General features: G+C 39.9%; 1 protein-coding gene and 1 pseudogene across 5 annotated transcripts in view; both read left to right on the forward strand.

The window, feature by feature from the left end:
- Nucleotides 1-1,686: 1,686 nt before the first annotated feature.
- The window catches only part of LOC105490752 (NIMA related kinase 5), a 101,619-nt gene continuing 80,580 nt past the window's right edge, over nucleotides 1,687-22,725 (forward strand). For 2 of the 5 annotated variants that reach the window (XM_071081291.1, XM_071081292.1), the window contains exons 1-6: nucleotides 1,687-2,930; nucleotides 4,306-4,376; nucleotides 4,467-4,605; nucleotides 13,253-13,349; nucleotides 20,807-20,904; nucleotides 22,587-22,670. In XM_071081291.1, coding sequence (XP_070937392.1) covers nucleotides 4,489-4,605; nucleotides 13,253-13,349; nucleotides 20,807-20,904; nucleotides 22,587-22,670 — 396 coding nt within the window. In that variant the 5' untranslated portion in view covers nucleotides 1,687-2,930; nucleotides 4,306-4,376; nucleotides 4,467-4,488. The other 3 variants (XM_071081290.1, XM_071081288.1, XM_071081289.1) reach the window with 3 other exon arrangements.
- Nucleotides 14,408-15,123, forward strand: LOC112428194 (selenoprotein K-like; annotated as a pseudogene).

Consider the following 22,725-nt stretch of genomic DNA (forward strand, 5'->3'; position numbering starts at 1 on the left):
AATCTTTCCTTGTTTTTCGGGACCTTGATGTTTTTGAGTACTTCTCAGGTATTTTGTAGACTACTGCTCAATTTGGGTTTGTCTCACAATTGAACTAAGCTTACGGATTTTGGGGAAAACCACAAAGGTGAAGTGCTCTTCTCATCACATCATTTCAGGGAGTACACAGCATCAGCATGACTTCTTCCCAGTGTCGTTCACCTTGATCACTTGATGAAGGCAGTGCCTGCCAGGCTCTCCACTATCAACTTTGCAATGTTCCATATTCATGCTATGTTCACTATAAGCAAGTCATACACTCCAGCTAATAATAAGTTATTTGTTTTCTTGCTTAAATCATTCTAGCTTTGGCTGTTGGGAATTGTTTCAGGTCACCTCCTGTGTCCCTTTGATGTGCCCCTATTCTTTTGGAGCACTTCCTTCCTTTGTGGCACTACAAGATGGTCCAGACTCATCTTTACCTTCTCTGCCCCAGCCCCAAAATCATCCATTTCAACGAGGTTCCCACTGGTTTAGAAACCAAGATCTGGTTGCTGGGTGTGCTTGTTGTTCCTGGGGTGTCACTGCTTTTAGGCCCTCTCAGCAGAGCTAGGAAATATATGTGTGTATACTAACCTGTGTACACGGTATAATTGTATAACCATCCACATATCTCTACAGTTATTTCTGAATCTCTCCATCTGTACATACATTAAATTAAGCATGGGTCCATACTGATGTCTCCAACTAACCCAATACTACAAGGTTCATTCTAGCCTTCTTCTCATGCTTTTCTATAACTTCTCTCCCTGACAATGAGAAAACTGGCTTGCACCATCCACCACCTGCTTAGCTGTTCGATCCTAGTCTACTTGTAAAGCAGTTTCCAAATCATTAACCCATACCCCTGGGAGATACAAATTTACCAACTAAGGTACAGAGTTTATGTATCTTTCCTATTGTCTCATGGTTTCCAGTCAAATACCATTTCCCAAAATTATTTAGGTTAGCTCTTTGAAATTAGCTTACCACCCTCTTGAACATTTTTCAAGTTAAAGCAGGCATGGATCATTCTAAGGATATTTCCAGATACTGAGCTTCCATATATACTGTATTCCATACTTCTTAGTCATCTTCAATCTTAGCATTGACTCAGGGTATAAACATTTCCAAACCATCAAACAAAAAAACTTGAAATTATGTACAGTTACTGAGAGACTGGATAAGTATTGGATAATCCTTTTTAAAATCAGAATGGCTTATGGGGTTTTGCTTTTAATAAAATTTCAGAAGAGTAATGGAATTACCAGTTCATGATTATAAACCATTTTTGATGATAGATTACTATATGATTCTTGAGATACAACTAGACAAAAATTGAGGGACACTTTTAACAAAACTTTTCATTCTAATGTACTTATTTCTCAGCACTTACAGCCTTAAAAAAAAATGGAAGAGACTCAGTGTTAAACTTCATTGTAGCAAGAAGTTAGCATTCATCTATGGATACAGGAACTGATGATGCATGGGGAGCCCATCCAGGTCTTAAGGAGATGAATTTTCAATACAATTTTATTTTTTTATATTTAATATAATTATCAGCATTGTGATATATTTTATTGTGATCAATTGTGTAGTACTAGTAATTTTAACAATCCAGAAAAAAAATTCTGTGAGCAGGAAATGTAAATTTCCATTTCTATACTTCTTTCAGCAGTATGACAGGATGATCAATAAGACTTTCAAGCATGAAAAAGATAGCTGGGATACAATTCTATGAGGAAAGTAGAATGAAGATATGATTTAATAAAGCATGTCTAAATTCTAGGGAAGAAATGTGGGTGTGGTCACTGACACATGAAATTAAACAAAAACAAGTAGATCTTATACTTGCAATATTTTGAGGGAATTTCACTGCCAAAGAAACTAACATTGGCTGTTCCAACTCCTAAACAACTTTTGGACTCCTGTTATGGGCTGCATTCGCCCCTGCCCCGGTCACTCCCAATTCACATATTGAAATCTAACACCAGTAACTCACAATGAGACTGTATTCGGAGATAGAGACATTAAAGATGCAATGAGATCAAAATGAGGCCTTTGGTTCAGTCCTAATCCAATTTTACTATAGTGCTTATAAGAAGAGGAAATTTTTTGTGGCAGGGACGGGGAGGGGATGGCGGAGAGATGATTTTAAGAAGGAAAAGTAGTGATGTAAACTTATGATTTTTAAAATAGCTTTTTTGTGGGCTTTTGCATGTGTGTGATGGACGATGGAGGGTACCATATCACTGTAGTGTTTAGATTCAATTGGATATATTTTACTTGCGTCACTATTTACAATTGCTGGAAAATACATTTTTTTCCACTACTTAAACGTTTTAGCTGCTTGATGTGCGAATCCAGAATGGGGCAGGGTGGGATAGGGAGGGGGCGTGCGTGCAGACGCTTGGGCAGCGCCGGTTGCGTTAGAAAGTCTTTGGCAGGCCGCCGCTGTGGCCCAAAGAGTAGGAAGCGGTTCCAGTCTCACGTCCACCTCTTGGCAATATTTGAGATCTTGTACAAGAAACACTCTTCCTGTCTTAGTTTAGCTTATTTGTAAAACTAGGAGACTACTGCCTTGCGGGGTTGTAAAGAAAAGAGAGAACGTTTGCGAAGCGTCTGGTGCACCGTAAGCAAGAGCGGGGAGCGCTACTGTAGAGTGCAACGCAAAGCAATCCCGACCCAAGGCAACGGGACGGTGTGGGGCTGGCTCTGTCGGGTCTCCAAACTCCCTGGCGCCTGACCCTGCCTCGCGGTGGACTGTGTGGACGGGTCCCCAGGCCATTCCAGCCTCGCGCCCCGCCCGCGTTTCCTTGCGCGGCTCCGCCCGGCCGCGGGGAGGCGCAGCGGCCCGGGGAACCCGGATCCTTCTGAGACGCTTAGTTGGCCCCGCGGAGCCTGCGGAGCAGGTATGCTGCAGGGGCCGCCCTTAGTCCTTGCCTGGAGCCGCCACAGGGCTTCAGGAACCTGGCAGGGTGGGGGAAAGGGATGGAGTCTCTGCCTGGGGCGGCGGGGGCGGCCCAGAAAAGGCCTAGCGTCCCGGGCGCGTCGGTCTCTATGGCAACGCTCCTCACGCTGAGCGCGGGTCCGGGTAAGCGTCTTGCCACCCACCCGCGGCCGCCTCCAGGGGCGGCCCTAGGGGAGAAGGAATTTTCCTAACTTGGGGGCTTCCACCCTCTGGTGCCACTTGGGCGGGAGGGTCGCGGGCCCTCAGTTCCCAGCTGGTCACCCCTGGCCCCTAGTCTGTATGCGTTTCTCTCAGAACCCCGTCCTCCGGTGTCTGCAGCCTCTCCTGGCTGCGGAGCTGGTTCCCAGCCCCCTGCAACCTAATTGTACCCACTTCCTACCGTGACATGAAATTATTCGAAAACAACCCCCCGCTCACCCCATTAACAACAACAGCAACAACAGCAACAAAACTGTATTATGCCCTAACTGTAGCATAAAGAGGAAACAGAAGGAAAGCAATAAGTAAGAAAGTACATATTTCAATCTGAAAATGCTCGACACTACTACCCTTGGCAAAAGTAGAGAAGCAGCCAGTAGCCGCACCTGGGCAGTCGCCTGAACGTGATGGCAGCAAATGCAGATTGTTAGGTCTCCGGGACCAGGGGCAGCGTGGCCAGTGAAGGGCGTGATTTTCCCAAATGGTGAACAATTCTTGGTAAACCTCCAAACCAAACAAAGTGCAATCAAGCCTTGATTTACATGTAGTTGCATTCCTTGGAAAAAAAAAAAAATCAGTGTTCATTAAAACTGCAAAAATGCTTAGCATTTCGATGTAAAATAGTTTGGTTGTAGGCACAGATAATTACAAACGGATTTTTCCGCACACATGAGTGTATAGGAAGACTCTACAAGATTGTAGGGCCGCAGGGTAATCCTTTATTGTGCGGGACTGTCTCTCGGATCGCAGAATCCTAGCATCTCAGGCCCCAACCACCTGTCAATCTCTTGCCTCTGAATCTCGGGGAAACAGCTTCCCCACCCCCATATATTTCCAAAATTCCCCCTAGGGGGCAGTACGTCCCCATTAAGAAAGGCTGGACTGTGAAAAGTACACAAGCCTAAGGACATTCCTGCTTTACAAAGCTGCCAAGCACCGGATATATAGTATCTTTCATTCTCAGAACAAACTTGCAAAACAGATATTGTTATTCCGTTTTAGAAATTAGGAAAGTGCGGTTTTGCCAAGTTAAGTGACTTACCCAGGAACGCAGGGCAAAAGTGTATCAAAGCTGAGCTATGACCCATGTCTGACCAAGAAACTCTTTTTCATTTCAGTTGTTATCTGTGGCCACAAGGAAAGTTACTTGTCTCTGTCTTGGCAACGCTGGGAGGAAAGTTTTATCAAAGTGAGTTCTTTTACACTTTAGTCATCAATTTTCTGACTTTTTTAGTCTTTATGAGACATGTGTGATAAATTTACATTACTCTAATTCCAGGAACCTCACCCCATTGGAGACCATGGATAAGTACGATGTGATTAAGGCCATCGGGAAAGGTGCCTTCGGGAAAGCATACTTAGCTAAAGGGAAATCAGATAGCAAGCACTGTGTCATAAAAGAGATCAATTTTGAAAAGGTAAAGTTAAGAAGTTCAAATATCTGTTAATTTTCAGTGGGATATTCAGCTGGCTTTTAATCCAATATAAAAAGGAAATTTTTATTTTTTATAATTACGAATTTTAAGCCATAATTGATTTGTGTTAATTCAGCCTTCTAAGTCCGTTGTTCAAACACAACCAATGATCTTGTTTTTAAAAAGAGGCTGGACACAGTGGCTCACCCTTATAATCGCAGCACTTTTGACGGCCAAAGTGGAAGGATTGTGTGAAGCCAGGAGTTCAAGATAGCCTGGGCAACATAGTAAGACCCTGTCCTACAAAAAAAAAATTTTTTTTTAATGAAAATAGAAAAGAAATAAGATCACCTCTCTGTGGCTCCTATGGCCCTCCTTAGGGTGCCCTGAAAGACCCTATGAGATGCCAGCCTCCTGTGTTGCCCTGACTTTTCTCTGTGGTGCACTTCCTCTCTCCTTATTCAGGTCCTCAACAAGGGGTTTTCTGCAAACATCCTAGCTAATGTAGCTCCCCAGCCACAATCACAGCTTATCACCTTATCACACCACCCTGGTTTCTGGTTTCTTTTTTGTTTGTTTTTCTTTCTTTTCTTTTCTTTTTTTTTTTTTTTTAGGGGGAATCTCGCTCTGTCACTTAGGCTAGAGTACAGTGGCATGATCTCAGCTCACCGTAGCCTCCACCTCCAGGGTTCAAGCAATTCTCCCACCTCAGCCTCCTGAGTAGCTGGACTACAGGTGCATGCCACCACGCCTGGCTAATTTTTTGTATTTTTAGTAGAGATGGAGTTTCACCATGTTGCCCAGGCTGGTCTTGAATTCCTGAACTGAAGTGATCTGCCTGCCTCAGCCTCCCAAAGTGCTGAGATTACAGGCGTGAGCCACTGCTCCTGGCCTGGCTTATTTTCTTACTAGCATAATGCTCTGTAATTACTTTGCTGTCTTAATTATTCATTTGTTTATTGCTTGTCTTCCTCAGTATGCAGAACAGTTCCTGACACATAATAGATGCTAAACAAATTTATTGAGTGCACTGAATGAATAGAGGAAAACCATGTGTAATTGTTGGTCTAATGATTTTGGAAAATAAATAGTTAATTAAAAATTAATCATTTTTGCTAAATCCACCTTAGTGTTTATGTCACCCTCTTTAGTGATACGTTCATTTCGAAATATATTGGGACAATAATGTCCATTGTTTGCTAGAATTAATTTTAAGGCAAGTCTTGTTGGTCAGCTTCTAGAGAATTTATAAATGAGAGTAGCATAAAAAGTTCCATACAAATCGTGTGCAAAATGGACTACCCAAGTTACACCATGTGAATATACTTAATGCCATTGAATTGTATACTTAAAAATTTGGTTAAAATGATATAAATTTTATTTTACCACAAAAAAATTTCAAGAAAACCTACCCAAACTTAAAGCTCAAGAGTAGATAACTGGCTTCCAGGGATAATGATTTATTTCCCAATATAGGTCTCTTTTGTGAATCCATGGCATATTCATAATAATGTCCTCTTATTCTAGTCTAGCTTCCTTCCGTGACATTATTCTGCTCACTCTCTTTTGTTTATCTGACTGCTCTCCCTCAGGCTTATCTCTCTCTTCACCCTCTATATGTCCTCAACCATGTGTCCTTTTCTGACCTTCTCTTTCTGTCCATTGTCACCTAAACTGCCCCACTTCAGTGTTTACCACTAAGTAGATCACTCTTAAATCTCTGTCTCTACCCCTGACATCATTCAGTACCCTAGTTCTGCATTTCTTCTGCCAGCTAGATAACTTCAGGTAATATCTGTGTTATTATTATTATTATTATTGTTATTTTTTTGAGATGGAGTCTCGCTGTGTCGCCCAGGCTGGAGTGCAGTGGTGCGATCTCGGCTCACTGCAAGCTCCACCTCCCAGGTTCACGCCATGCTCCTGCCTCAGCCTCCCAAGTAGCTGGGACTATAGGTGCTCGCCACCACGCCTGGCTAATTTTTTGTATTTTTAGTAGAGACAGGATTTCACCATGTTAGCCAGGATGGTCTCCATCTCCCGACCTCATGATCCACCTGTCTCAGCCTCCCAAAGTGCTGGGATTACAGGCGTGAGCCACTTCGCCTGGCCAATATCTGTGTTATTAATCTATTGCTGTGTAACATATTATCCCAAACTTAGTGGCTTAAAGAATAAACATTTATTATCTTGGAGATCCTGTGCATCAAGAATTTAGGATGATGATCATTGAGACCACCTTGGAGGCTAGGTATCACAATTGTACCCAAAAACAAGTATTAATAGCAATTCTTCCTTGTTGTAAGCAGACCCACTTCACCTCCTATGTGCTGCGCTGTATTAATGTCATCAATGTCCTTATGGCTGCCAGCCTCAAAACCTTGGGATCATTTGTGAGCTTATTCCTTCTCCACATTCAATTATTTGGTGAATACTGTTGACTCTTCCCCTTCCTTGAATTTGCTTCAGTCCTTTTGTCGAGGGCCTGGATCACTTGGATCCTTCAAGTGGCTCCAGCCCAATTTTGATAGTGCTCCAGCCATGCCCCCAAACCTTCACTGGGACAGAGGCTGTAAAGAAAGAGTTGCCTAGGTTTGACTACATAAAAATAGAAAACGTTTGTATGTCAAAACAAACACTATAAATAAATTCAAAGAAAACTGAAAAGGTGCCAAAAATATTTGCAAGTATTGACTTAATGGTGTTAACCTTTTATTAAGTCAATAAAAAGTTAAAATCCATATATGAAGTCATCATACAAAAATTTGAAACTCATTAGAAAACTAAGAAATTAGGAGTTTATTGAAAGAAAAACCCCACAGATAAAGTTAGAAAACAAATGTCCAACTGTAGGTAATTTGTTAAGTAATTTATAAAAAACTAGGTGGCTATTAGAAATCATGTTGTAGGTAAAGCATTGACATGGGGAAAATTTCAATGTTCGCAATGTTTGAGAAAATAGTAAGCGTAGAATGATATAATCTTTGTAAAAATATATATATTCTCCATATATATGTATACCTACAAATATGTTCATATATGTACAAAGAAAAAGAGACACAGATTGTTATTATTGAGGTAGAAAGTGGGGTTTGCCTGGTGCATTTTTTTTTTTTTTTTTTTTTGAGACGGAGTCTCGCTCTGTCACCCAGGCTGGAGTGCAGTGGCGCAATCTTGGCTCACTGTAAGATCTGCCTCCCAGGTTCACACCATTCTCCTGCCTCAGCCTCCTGAGTAGCTGGGACTACAGGCACCTCCCATCACGTCTGGCTAATTTTCTGTATTTTCAGTAGAGACGGGGTTTCATTGTGTTAGCCAGGATGTTCTCAATTTCCTGACCTCGTGATCCGCCCATCTCAGCCTCCCAAAGTGCTGGGATTACAGGCGTGAGCCACTGCGCCTGGCCTGCCTTGTGCATTTTTTCTTTCTTTCTTTCTTCTTTTTTTTTTTTTTTGAGACAGGGTTTCATTCTGTTGCCCAGGCAGGAGTGCAGTGGCATCATCATAGCTCACTGTAACCTCGAACAAGCCATCCTCCTGCCTCAGCCTCCTGAGTAGCTAGGACTGCAAGCATGCGCCACCATACCCAGGTAATTTTGAATTTTTTTTAGAGACAGGATCTTGTTATGTTGCCCAGGCTGGCCTCAAGTGATCCTCCCGCTTTGGCCTCCCAAAGTGCTGGGATTACAGGTGTGAGCCACTGTGCCTGGTCTGCCTTGTGTTTTTATACTGTTTCACTCTTCAGAGAAGTTTTGAGACCCTCTCTGATTTGCTCCAAAATTACGGCTCCTATCACATACCCTACTTTTTTTTTTCCCACTCCAGCCTCTGCATTTGGTTACAGGCTTGCTTCTCCCAAGGTCCTTGCCTGCTGATCTCCCAGCATCAGGATCCCACTTGTTCAAGGCTGAGTTCCACCATACCTCCAGAATCCTCCCACTTTAAAGAATTTCTCTTTCTCTGTAAACTTGCGTAACTTTTATTGGAACCTCTGTTATAGTACTGACTGCTTTCTTTCTGGACATGCTTTGGCTGTTTATTTTGTGCCTTCTCCTCCTTATTTAGCTGTAACATGTTCTGTGAGGACTGAGTCCATGTGAATTTCATGCTGGCATTCCACACAGCACCTAATAATAATGCTTGGTGCCAGGAGATATTCAGTAACTTCTTATTGGATAGATGATTCACTGGACAGATGCTTTCCGGCCCTCTTGCTCTATTGCAAAGCTGGTATATACTTAGGAATTATAAAACCATTTTAATTCTATGTAAGGAGAAAATACTTGAGAGGTGAATCTCTATAAAAATGTACATTACTTCATTTCAGAGCATCTCTCCCATTCTTTAGTATAATCAAAAATTGACTATAGTTTTGTAATAGAGCACCAATTTTTTCATCACTTTACTCATGAACTACCCTTGTCACCATGCCATAAATAAGTAGAATCTTATATTAGACCTCATTATTCTTGTTTTCCGATATCTCTTTATGTTGTCGAATTTACCTGTAACATCTGTCACAATACTAACATTTATTACTTCTTTCTTCCTATCTACTCTCATGTAGTTTTTCATTATTTCTTATCTAGAGAAATTTCTATTTCTTCTCTCTAATGCCTCCCTACTCCCTACACTAGACCCCAGAAGTAAATTGCTTATTTTCTTACAGGTACCAAAAAGCTAATATTTTCTGTTATCATCCTACCATTATAAAGCATGTTCTTTTCCTTCTGGGCTCAAATAGAAGTGTTTTATCTTTCCTCAATTATGAAAATAAAAATGTTCATTGTAGAAATTTTGAAAGGAACCAAAGGGGAAAATAAGACCATTTAGAGGAAAATAAAAATAGCATATAACCTCTTTCTTAATCACTATGAACATTTTGCTGAATTTCTCTCTAGACTATTTTTAATATATAAATATATAAGTTATTAGAATGATTGGTGTCATGGTGGATATACTCTTTTTTTTTTTGAGATGGAGTCTCGCTCTGTTGCCCAGACTGGAGTGCAGTGGCGTAGTCTTGGCTCACTGCAGCTTCTGCCTCCCAGGTTCAAACGATTCTCCTGCCTCAGCCTCCTGAGTAGCTGGGACTACAGGCACATGGCACTGTGTCTAGCTAATTTTTGTATTTTTAGTAAAGACAGGGTTTCACTATGTTGGCCAGGCTGGTCTGGAACTCCTGACCTCGTGATCTGCCCGCCTCAGCCTCCCAAAGTGCTGGGATTACAGGTGTGAGCCACCGTGCCCGGCCCGGATATACTCTTTTATAACAGTTTTTTTATTAGTAATATATTTTGAATATTTCGTCGTCTCATTCAATATTTTTATATAACGTTATCATATAATGATATTAAATGTTCACACTAATGATAAAGGGACTACCTACAGGGTGTCCATTGTATGTCACACCATTGTAAGTGTTTTATTATATATATCAACTCAATTTAATCTTCAAAACCACTCTGAAAGGTAGCTTTCATTATTCTCACTGTACAAGTGAAAGAGCTGAGGCTAAAGAGGTTAAGCAGTTAGCTTCAGGATGCACAGTACTCAGCAGATCCATTGAAGTCTTTCTCTGCTCTTTCCATGATAATACGTTGCCTCCCTTTATTTTTAATGACTGCATAGCATTAAAGTGGTAGCAGGTTAAAAATAACATAATTTAGCTGGGCATGGTGCCTGTAGTCCCAGCTATTCTGGAGAATGAGTTGGGAGGATCCCTTGACCCCAGGAGTTAAAATCCAGCTTAGACAACATAGCAGAACTCTGTCTTTAAAAAAAAAGAAAAAAAGAAAAAGAGAAACCTAGCAAAACAGCCCCTGTAATTTATTTAACTCTTTTTCTGTTTTCAGATAATTAAATTGTTTGGTTGGTTTTTTGGCTACGATTCAATAATATTTAATATGTAAAGTATAATTCATTTTTATTAAGCAAAACTATGTATATATGCTTACCTATATGTGCATGAATTAAAAAGCTCTATTAACAACAGTTATCCCTAGGGAACATAGTATTAGGTTGGCGCAAAAGTAATTGCGTTTTTGCCATTAAGAGTAAAGTTACCACCTGTAGGCTTTCATCTGTGGGCTAGATGAGAAAGAAAGAGGGAAGTTTCACTTTTACCTTATTCACTTCTATTTGACTTAAAACAAGCATGCATTATTAGAGTAACTTAAAAACTAGCAATAAAACACTGTAACAAAGTCTTTTGTATGAGAACTCTTCTATACACTTTTCTTATCTTCTTTGGATAAATTTCTAGAAGAATTAGTAAGTCAAAAATAGGAACATTTCCCTCATGCCTGTAATCCCAGCACTTTGGGAGGCTGAGGCAGCTGGATCACTTGAGGACAGGAGTTCGAGACCAGCCTGGGTAACATGGTGAGACCCCCCCCATCTCTACTAAAAATACAAAAAATTAGCCGGGCATGGTGGTGCTTGCCTGTGGTCCCAGCTACTCAGGAGGCTGAGGTGGGAGGATCACTTGGGCTCAGTGGGCAGAGGCTGCAGTGAGCCAAGATCAGTGCAATGCCACTGCATTACAGCTTGGGTGATAGAGCAATACTTTGTCTTAAGAAAATTAATAGGCCGGGCGCGGTGGCTCAAGCCTGTAATCCCAGCACTTTGGGAGGCCGAGACGGGCGGATCACGAGGTCAGGAGATCGAGACCATCCTGGCTAACACAATGAAACCCCGTCTCCACTAAAAATACAAAAAAATTAGCCGGGCGTGGTGGCGGCGCCTGTAGTCCCAGCTACTCGGGAGGCTGAGGCAGGAGAATGGCGGGAACCCGGGAGGCGGAGCTTGCAGTGAGCCGAGATCGCGCCACTGCACTCCAGCCTGGGCGACAGAGCGAGACTCCGCCTCAAAAAAAAAAAAAAAAAAAAAGAAAATTAATAAAAAGGTACATTTCTTCATCAGGATACAGACACCCCCCAAAAATGAACATTTTAAAGATTCATATTATATTGTAAAACTGCCTTCCCAGAAGGATTTTATGAATTTGTGTTCTTTTACCAGAAATAAATGAGTGTCCATTTTGCTGCTTTCTGGTCAATAGTGGTTATTGACATTCTTTTCATCTTTGCCAATTTCGTACATGACATGCTATATTACATTTTAGTTTTCATTCCTTTTTTTTTTTTTTTTTTGAGATGGAGTCTTACTTTGTCACCCAGGCTGGAGTGCAGTGGCATGATTTTGGCTTACTGCAGCCTCCACCTCCCAGGTTCAAGACATTCTCCTGCCTCAGCCTCCCAAGTAACTGGGACCACAGGTGTGTGCCACCACGCCTGACTGCTTTTTTGTATTTTTAGTAGAGACAGGGTTTTGCTGTGTTGGCCAGGCTGGTCTTGAACTCCTGGCCTCAAATGATCTGCCTGCCTTGGCTTCCCAAAGTGCTGGGATTACAGGCGTGAGCTACCACACATCCAGCCAAATTTTGCTTTAGTTTTTATTCCTTTGATTACTGCATGAGATTGAATATTTTTTCTATCAGCCATTTTTATTTCTCTTGTTTTTTTTTTTTTGAGTTGACTATTCTTGTACTTTGCTATTTTTCTGTTGGGGTGTTTGCCTTTTTAAAAATTATTTGCCATCAATTTTTATATTATTATAAATATATTTGTCATATATTGTACAAATATTGTAACCTAACCTTTTGTTTGCCTTTTAATTTTGTTTATAATATTCTTTTGAATAAATAGTAGTTAGGACTTTTTTAAGTTGCTAAATCTATCCAGCTGATAGGAGTAATTCAGCTGTTTTTGTTTTGAAACGCCTATGTACTGACTATACAATTTAAATTGGGGCAGGAAACACTGAAGCTTAGAAAGATCCTTACTGAAGGATCCTTCAGCTGAGATGTAGGGAAACTAGAATTGAGAATATTAATTTTTAAAACATTCTTAAGTCTTAAATGAGAATGAAAAATTTGGCCAATGTTGAAGACTTCTAATGGGTGGAGGCCCCATGGACATCAGAAAGGCGGGGCAGTCAGGGGCTGGAAGTCAGGGTAAAAATGACAAGTCAGCAAAGTATCAAGAGTGAGGAAGAAATGTAGAAACGAGGTGTGGCCACTGATACTGGCACCAAACCCCTTGGAAAGTATTGTCTGTAGATGATAAGTAGAACAAGAAGTATACCCAAATACTTCCAAAATGAAGTCATGCAAGACAATTTTTATTTGAAAATGAAAAATGTAGTCATCTTAATACAAAATTTTATTGGCCTGATTTCTGTAGGATATGACACATTTTCTTTTTTTAGATTGCATTTGTTTCTTCTCAGCAGTGATTGCTCCTGGAATGCTGCATTTTTATAAAGAATTCCTTTGCTACTGAAAGATAGATATTAAAATATGGTTCCATATGGCTAGATAATGAACACAGTACCACCAGTCCAGCTTTTAATGTAGCAAAACTTCACCAGAAATATTTATTTTCTTGATGATGATTGTCGACAAACCATTGATGTGATGTAGGGTACTCTGCTAATTCTAGAAATGTTTCCTGCCATTGAAAGATCGGTTTCAAAGTGACATTAAAAGCCACTGAAATCCTAGAGAATTTGAGATGGAAACGAGCAGAAAGCATGTTCTTGAAACCAAGTTACCTTTATAGACTACTGTGTCTCTTCATGTAATTTAGATGCCCATACAAGAAAAAGAAGCTTCAAAGAAAGAAGTCATTCTTCTGGCAAAGATGAAACATCCCAACATTGTAGCCTTCTTCAATTCATTTCAAGGTTTGATTTCCTAATATTCTTTAACTATTTTTATAAAGTATAGGCATGTTGACATATGTAAAAAGATTTGTTCCTAAGGACTGTGTATAAATTAATTTTTGTAGATGGGTCATTTCCCCATTTACTTAAATTGCAGCTTGAGACCTCTTCGTTGTTTCCTCTCTAGTAAGTTTTTGTAGACAGCTTTCTTATGTTTTCTTGTTTTTCTGCTTCTCCTTAATTCTCACTCTCCCAAAAAATTAATGACTGGCTTATTTTCTGCCTCTCCTTAATTCTCACTCTCCCAAAAAATTAATGAGTGGCTTATTAGTTTCTTTGCTCTAGTAACAACCCCCAAATTTAAGTGACTTACAATAATACACATCTATTTCTCACTTACATTACATGCTAGCTGTGGTAGGCTGGGGTCTTGAGTCTGGGGCCCAGGCTGAAGGAGCAGCTCAGATAAGGAGCCAGCTGTTCTCATAAGCAAAACAAGAGAGGAAAACACAGAGCCCACCACACTATCGCTCTCAAAGTCCTGCTGGGATGTGTGTGTTTGTGTGTGTGTGTTGGGGCCGTACTCTGCTTACATGGGATCCCGCATATCCTTAGGCAACAGATGGGGCTGGTGTAATCCTCTTACAGAGAGCCAGCAAACAACCACACACCATAGCCTAGCACACTGCCATGTAGAGGGGAAGAACTTTAGGGAAGGAATTCCCTTCCTCTGTACACCTGAATACAATTCTGCCTCCGCCCGTCACTATAGTCCAAAGGTAAAAACTAAATAGTAAATGAAGGGGCATCTGTCAGACAGTATTCATTCACTGAACTGATACTTATTGAGTGCTTGCTATATGCCAGACATTGTTCTAGGTGTCAGGAATATAAGAGTGAACAAAGCAGATGAAAATCCGTGTTTTCATGAAATTTATATTCTAGTGGGAAGAGATAGACAATAAACAAATCTACAGTATGTCAGGTGTGTCTTAAGTTGTGACAGAGCTGTATGTGCTGACAGTTTTATGACGGGTCATTCCCCAGCCCAGCCCCCAGCACTGGGCTGTTTTAAGAGTGATAAGTCGTACAGAGGCCGAGAGGGGCCAGGCGCCCGGTCGATCTGAAGCCGGGTAGTGGGAGAAGATGGTTTACATCTTGAACGGACAAGTGTTGGACAGCCGGAGTCAGTCTCCATGGAGATTATCTTTGATAACAGATTTCTTCTGGGGAATAGCTGAGTTTGTGGTTTTGTTTTTCAAAACTCTGCTTCAGCAAGATGTGAAAAAAAGAAGAAGCTATGGAAACTCATCTGATTCCAGATATGATGATGGAAGAGGGCCACCGGGAAACCCTCCCCAAAGAATGGGTAGAATCAATCATCTGCGTGGCCCTAGTCCTCCTCCAATGGCGGGTGGATGAGGAAGGTAAACGTCTGCTCTAAGAAGCAGACAACTGGACATGCACATTCACAGCAGAAGGAAACCATCAAGAAGTGGAAGGCCGACCATGCTGAGCAGTAGATGAATGTGTCTGTCTAAACAAGGACTGCTCTGTGTCCTCACAGATGAATGAGGTCATGCTAGGAATTCCCTCTACAGGGAACTGGCCTGACTGACTTGCAGTTCCATAAATGCAGATGTTTGTCTCATGACCTTTTTGTATAGTTTATTAAAGTATTAATATAGTTTTAATAAGTAAATATTTTTAGGTTGCAGAGTGGACTCCTCATCTTTATATTCACGAAAAAACAATCTGAAGAAAATAAATAAAAGCCTGTGTATTTAAAAAAAAAAAAAAAAAAAAGAGTGATAAGTAGTTCATGGAGCAGAAGTGTTAACCTCGGTATCTTCAAGCATCATCAGTTGGGTTAAAGTCAGTCAATAAATAAATACAGCCACTGTGTCTCGAGCATGTGCACTGTGCAGGGCACTGTGTTCCTTCCTGATTAAAACCACTACATTCAAAGTACTTCTGTGTGTATCGCCCTTCTTTGGCTTCTGGGTATTTAAAAGAGCTCTTGTGACTCTTCTGAGGTCTTCCTGGGAGCAGAACAGTACACATGGTCTAGAATTGGGTTGCATGGAATAACTTTCAAGGGGAGCCACTGAATAAAGTGCCTTGCATTCCTGTCCATTGGCTACTGGTAATGCTGTAAAATGATCTTTCTCTTCTTTATTTTATCTGAGGTTATTACTGTGACTCTCTGGCTAACTCCTGCTCATCCTCAGGCCTTTTCTGAACTCACAATTCAAATTACAGCTCCCTTTGGTTCTCTTCCACAGCTGTTGTACTTACATATGTCTATTTATATGATTATGAATTTGTTTCATATTTGTTGTCCTTTACGTAGTAAACTTAATGAATTTTGGGGCTCCATCTGTTTTGCTCACCACTTGATCCTTGGCATCTAGCACACACTGGCTGCTCAATACCTATTTACTGAATGAGCAAATGGACTGGACCACTTTTAGAGACTGGAGTATTTCCTTATACCATGTGAGAGTGATTTTTGAGGACAGTTTACCGCTGGAAGCTTTTGCAAAACTAGGGTCATTTTTACAGTGTAAATAACCTCTGCTGTGTTTGTTGATACTGTAAGTTTACATTTTCTTCTGACTCTTTTTAAGTAGAGCACCCCTGTGTTCAGGAAAGCTACAGCTATTGTGATGCCTTTGAGTTTTCTTGGCAGATTGCTGGGACTTGAACTACTGAGCTTATCTAAAAGCCTCAGAGGGCCTTGTAGCCTCTGTCTTTTAGAGAGTGTGGGTAAAGGCTTGCTTTCCTTCAAATGGCTTATCTCTGATCATAAGAACCATGGCTCTAGTGTTTGTCTATAGAAAATAGGATGTTTTCGGCCGGGCGCAGTTGCTCACGCCTGTAAACCCAGCACCCTGGGAGGCCCAGGCAGGCAGATCACCTGAGGTCAGGAGTTCAAGACTACCCTGGCCATGGTGAAACCCCGTCTCTACTGAAAATACAAAAAAAAATTAGCTAGGTGTGCTGGTGCGTGCCTGTCATCCCAGCTGCTTGGGAGGCTGAGGTAGGAGAATCGTTTGAACCTGGGAGGCGAAGGTTGCAGTGAGCTGAGATTGTGCCACTGCACTCCAGCCTGGGCAACAAGAACGAAACTCTGTCTCAAAAAAAAGAAAATAGGATGTTTTTATTGCTTTGAAGCAACATAAGAGAAATAATGAGAATGTAGTGATATTTTCCTAAGACTAAATTAATTCCATGTGAATTCCATCAATAAACATTCATTAAGTGTCTGTTATATGCCAGTCATGTTCTAAGTCTTGGAGATATATCAGCAGACAAAATAGGCAAAAATTCCCATGCTGTTGTATTTGTTTTCTATTACTACATAGCAAATGAACACAAATTTAGTGGCTTAACAACAACACATATTTATTATCTCTTGATTTCTGTAGGTTAGAAGCCTGAGGTTGGCTTAGCTGGATTCTCTGCCCACAGTCTCAGCTAGTTGAAATCAAGGTATCAGTTGGGACCGTTATCTGTGGCTCATGGTCTTCTTCCAAGCTTATTTAGGTTGTTACAGATTTCATTTACTTGCAATTGGGGTAATTGGATCATGGCTCACTGCAGCCTTGAACTCCTGGCCTCCAGTGATCCTTCTGCCATGGCTTCCAAAAGTGCTGTGAGCACTGTGCCTGGCCAGAAAGAGATCTTTTACATTTATTTAAACACAGAGTTTTATTTTATATTACTCTTATGCGCACATAAAAAAGAAAATATGAGCAAACAAAGTTGGTTAAGGTATTCTAAAAATTATTTAGGCAGTGAAAACGTTAAGCCTGCCAGGTCTACAGCAAGTGATTGGAAGACGCCAAGGTCTGTAAGAAACAAACTTGATTTTATTTTTTTTTTGAGACAGAGTCTCATTCTGTTGCCCAGGCTGGAGTGCAGTGGTACCATTACAGCTCACTGCAGCCTTGACCTTCTGGGCTTAAGTGGCCTTCCCACCTCAGTCTCCTGCGTACTGGGATTACAGGCATGCACCCCCACACCTGGCTAATTTTTGTATTTTTTTTTCTTTATAGAGCCAGAGTTTTGCCATGTTGCCCAGGCTGGTCTCAAACACCTGAGTTCAAGCAATCCACCTGCGTCAGCCTTGGCCTCCCAAAATGCTGGGATTACAGGCGAGAGCCACTGTGCCAAGCCCTTGATTTTTTAAAAGTGCATTTTAGAATGAATTAGAATAACTGTTTAATAAATGTTGGAACTTGACAAATAAAAAGGTTATTTAGTGCCCCCCAATTGTTTTGAAGTGTCGGTGATCCATGAGCTTTACAGCAGATGGAAAATTTGAGAGCATAAATGATTTTTCCACACATTTCCAATAAATATAAAATTAACAGTGGCTAATGGGGAAAATCCTTATTTTACAGTCAGAGATAATGCTAATTGACGTTAAGTAGTTTCTTTTTTTTCTTTTTTTTTTTTTTTTTTTTGAGACGGAGTCTCACTCTGTCACCCAGGCTGGAGTGCAATGGCGCAATCTTGGCTCACTGCACTTCCACCTCCTGGGTTCAAGCAATTCTCCTGCCTCAGTCTCCTGAGTAGCTGGGATTACAGGTGCCCGCCACCACACCTGGCTAATTTTTGTATTTTTAGTAGAGATGGGGTTTCACTATGTTGGCCAGGCTGGTCTCAAATTCCTGACCTCAGGTGATCCACCCACCTCGGCCTCCCAAAGTGCTGGGGTTACAGGCATAAGCCACTGCACCCGGCCAGTAGTTTCTTTAAGATACCTCTGTCATGATGAATTTTGAGTCAGTCAGTTTCTTTCACCAAAAGCCAGTGAAAGGGTGAGTGAGTTGGAGGTTGGTGAAAAGGAAGTGAGATGAAATCTTTTCTCCTCTGTTTCATTATTCTGATTCTTCCATGGTTTTGAAATTGCCATCCCTTCATTGCTGTGGCAGACCTTTTAGTGACTGAGCTTCATTGATAAGAAACATCAATTCTCCTAAAAGTAACACATTCCTGAAAATAACTGATCTCTAGATATTAGGGCATATCAGGAAGCATCTTCTCAGAACCCTTCCTGGATCTCCAGTTTGACTTGCAGGCACTTTCTCCTCACCCTCCAGCCTACAGTCTTCTTCACAGCACTTCTCACCCAATGCTGAGGGACCCCCCAACTAGACTTTGCCTCTTTAACAGTAGAATGGATGGCTTATTTGTTTTTTATTCCTACACAGCATTCCTTGCTTTTGCATGTCCTCAATAGAAGTTTGTTAATAAATGAATGGATCTGTCTCTTAAAGAAGAGAGGTGGAAAAATTGAAATATGTGAAAGAAGATGCATGGTTTGTGAATTAGAAGCAACCAAGGGTAGACACTGCCAGGTTACTGATATCCACAGTAAGTTGGTTAGGGTACTTTAAAGAGTAGAAGAGCAAAAGATTTGGCAAGAGAGTTTGGCATTTAGTAGGGACTACAGGGGAAAATGTTAACAATTGCTTATAAGCCTGATTTTGGCATGTATGTTTTTGTATGTTTTGTGTTCCTTCGGGGTTTTTTTTGTTTGTTTGTTTTTGTTATTGTTTGTTTGTTTGTTTTTAATGAATCCACTCAACAAACATTTAAGCCCCTTTGATGTGCTAACTACTGTTTTAGATACAAAAGAATGAAGTGTAGACAACCAAGTGAGTAGAAATCCTTCTTTTCTAACAAGATCCCAGCTGGTAGTTGGTGGGCTAATTAAGAAAGCTGGTTAAAGCGGAAAATCACCTGTTTTAGTCTATTCTAGCAGCTATAAGTCTATTCCAGCAGCTATAACAAAATACCATAAACTGAGTGGCTTATAAACAGCAGAAATTTATTTCTCACAGTTCTGGAGGCTGAGAAGTACAAGATCAAGGTGCAGGCAGATTCACTGTCTGCTGAGGGTTCACTTTCTGGTTCATAGATGGTTCGCCTCATTGTGACTTCACAATGGTGGAAGCGGAGAGGGTTCTCTCTTGGACAGCAGTCCATTCATGTGGGCTTCACCCTGATGACCTAGTCACCTTCCAAAAGCCCTATACCTCCTAATACCATCACCATGGGGGCTAGAATTTCAACATATACATTTGGGGAAGACAAAGATATTTAGATCCTAGCAGTTATGCAAACATATTTTAACATAAGAAGACATAATCATCCTTTGAGTGGAAATGGCCAGAAAAAAAAAAAAAGAAAAAAATTTTAAGGAAATTACAAGCATTTGTCAAAGGATAGTTTCTTTTCTTTAATATGGAGCCAGTGTTTGTGGATAATCTGTCCACAATCCTTTTAGAAATTTTCTAGTTGTATTTCACTCATTTCATTCAACGTTTAGGTCAATGGTTATTTATTTATTTATTTATTTATTAAACTCACTTTTACTGAGTCCTTCAAAATATTCAGGATAGCTTTTGGAGAAATAATCACATCTTTCATTTTCTATTCATATTTCATCAGTTTATGTAAAGACAAGAATAACTCACTACAGTTCAAGAAAATTCAGAACTATAGTTGGTAGATTATGAGTCCACGGATATCGTTCTGAATTTTCTTTCTTACGTAAGGTATGCTTCTTATTTAGAACTTATAGTTTCTTTTCTTTAATGTGGAGCAAGAATTTGTGGATAGTCTGTACACAATCCTTTTAGAAGTTTTCCAGTTATATTTCATTCATCCCATCAACATTTAGGTCAATAGCTATTTTTTTAAAAACTGCTCACTTTTACTGAGTCCTCCAAAATATTCAGCATAGCTTTTGGAAAATATCACATCTTTCATTTTCTATTCGTATTTCATCAGTGTCTGTTATAAAGACAAGAGTAAATGGAATAAACATATCTGGGAAGAAACACAATGATCTTGGTAAGATTCAGTTCAATTGGTAGGAGCAGAGGTACTTGGACATACTAGAGAACCTAGTAGTAACTAGTGGTAACCTTGATGGGACAATAGTAATGGAGAGTGTCCTGTAATCTAGTGAGTGGTTTAGGCAGAGGTCAGTTATAAGAGTTTCTATTGTATTCAACAACGTAGATGAATAAGTGCCGTATAAATATGGCTTTATGCCCAAATTCAAGAAGGGGCTATTAATTCTTCCTGGGGTGTTAGGAAAGAGTTACAGCTGCTATTTTTATAGCAGATTTCTAATCTCTCAAAGGAATGTATTAATAAAAATAGCCAACATTTCTTAAACTCTTATTATCTACAGGCATTATTCTAAGCATCTGACAGGGATTAACTCATTTAATCTTTCCAACAATCTGAAGAACAAATTTCTATAATATTATTTCCATTTTACAGATGAGGTAATGAGGCACAGAGAAGTTAAAGTGACTTGCCCAGAGTCACAGAGCTAAGAAATATAAATGGTATAGTGGAATTAGAACCCAGTCCATTTTGATTCCACAGCCAGAACATGACTGATAAATATCTGAAATCCTTCCAGCACCAAATGATTCCTTTTCTTACAGAGAACGGCAGGCTGTTTATTGTAATGGAATATTGTGATGGAGGGGATCTCATGAAAAGGATCAATAGACAACGGGGTGTGTTATTTAGTGAAGATCAGGTAAAAACTTCTAATTTGCCTTTTAATTTTATGTATGTGTGGTCGGGAGAGAATTAAATTTATAGTGTCATAAGTAGTAGACTATGTTGATATAAAGCATGTGTTTTGGTAGAGAAATTCAAACCATAAAATAGTGGATCAATATTCTTGGTAGATTCAGTAGAACAAGTTTGCAATTGAACTTAAACTGAATTGTTTTTTAGAGTGAGATTTTCTTGAGAAAAGATAGTCTGTTTGGACAATCTCGTGTAGGATGCCTCTGAGATAAATCTTCATGGTTAAATAAAAACCTGAATGTGAGTGTTCCTTAGCCATTTAACATGTGATGTGTTTATAGCTTCACTGTTTTCTCTTTCACCATTTGGTGCTGTGTTTTAAAGTAGATATCCCACTTTGCTAGGGAGGATAGAAGCTTCTTTTGGCAATGCCTGTTTAGTTTTATTAGTTACTAAGAGGGGGAGATAAAAGATGAAGAATAATGACCTCTCCCACTTTCTCTTTGCACAAATGTATTTCTCTTCTATACTCCAAGCCTCCTTGGAACCCTCTTGGGAGTGGTACTCATGAAGGAGACAGGTTTGTGTGTGTGGAGAGGAATCTGAATGAGCGCCTATATGATTGCTGGTAAGGCCATTGCCTCAGGAAGCACACAGGAAAGGCCCACCATTTTTCCTTTGGCCATTTGTTTCTTTGTTCTATTTTAGCATTTGGGAGCCTCATGCCCATATAATTTCCTCCTAAAGTTTAATATTTTGAATATATGAAGGATTGAAGAATCAATATTTCTAACTTCTGTAAGATTAATCAAGCATTTTTTGTATGCTCATTTATATTATATATTAAATTCCATATTCATAGAAACTCTTTTTTCTTATCTAGGTATTATTTTGCCACATTTTATAAAAATGCTTCTCTTGACAAAATTTTGAGTTACATTTCTTTTTGTTGGGAATGAACTAAAATTACAACCAAATATTAATGTCTGGAATATGGCTTTATTCCTGTTATTTTCCTCTTTCTGTATAATTTGGCAGACAAAGAACCAGTGAAATTTTAGAATAGTTTAAATAAATTTCTGTAGGCATAGAACACATTTTCAGAAAGAGGCTCATGGTCAACAAAGATAAAATAAAATCATGACTTAGAAATAAAATTAAACTTTAAAAGTAAAGTATTTGTTGGTTTTATATTAGATATATTGATATTTTATTACAATTCCTAACAACCTCACAGATCCCTCATTTCTTCCTCTTTCTCTCCCCACCCTTGGCACCCTCCTTCCACCGTAAAGGAAGAACCAATGGCTCCCAGGTTATCAGGAAACAGGGCTACTTGTGTACTATTTACAATGCAGTTAGCACCCCAGGGTTAAGTAAGAAAAAAAGAAAATCATGAACGCATGTGTCTTCCCTTGCCCCTACTTATCTTTTTCTGCGTGTGGAATTCATCTGATACCAGTGATATTTGGATTACTTTTCTGTGCCTCCATTGTTTTAGTTGTAAAATGAAAATAATAATATGATAAAGTATACCTATTAACTTCATTCCTATAAATACACATACACTATGTGTGTGTGTGTGTGTGTGTGTATAATTTCTTTCTTTCTTTTTGCATGTTACCATGAAGACATTTCAGTGACTACCAGGCTATTCAGTGGCTTTGTTTTGTGTTCTCTCTATAGATCCTCGGATGGTTTGTACAGATTTCTCTAGGACTAAAACATATTCATGACAGGAAGATATTACACAGGGACATAAAAGCTCAGGTAACAGCTCAGAGAGAAGACTAAGACAGAATTGATCTTTTCTTGAAGTACCTCA

This window comes from Macaca nemestrina, chromosome 16 (genome assembly GCF_043159975.1).
Source record: "Macaca nemestrina isolate mMacNem1 chromosome 16, mMacNem.hap1, whole genome shotgun sequence".
Classification (NCBI taxonomy): Eukaryota; Metazoa; Chordata; class Mammalia; order Primates; family Cercopithecidae; genus Macaca; species Macaca nemestrina.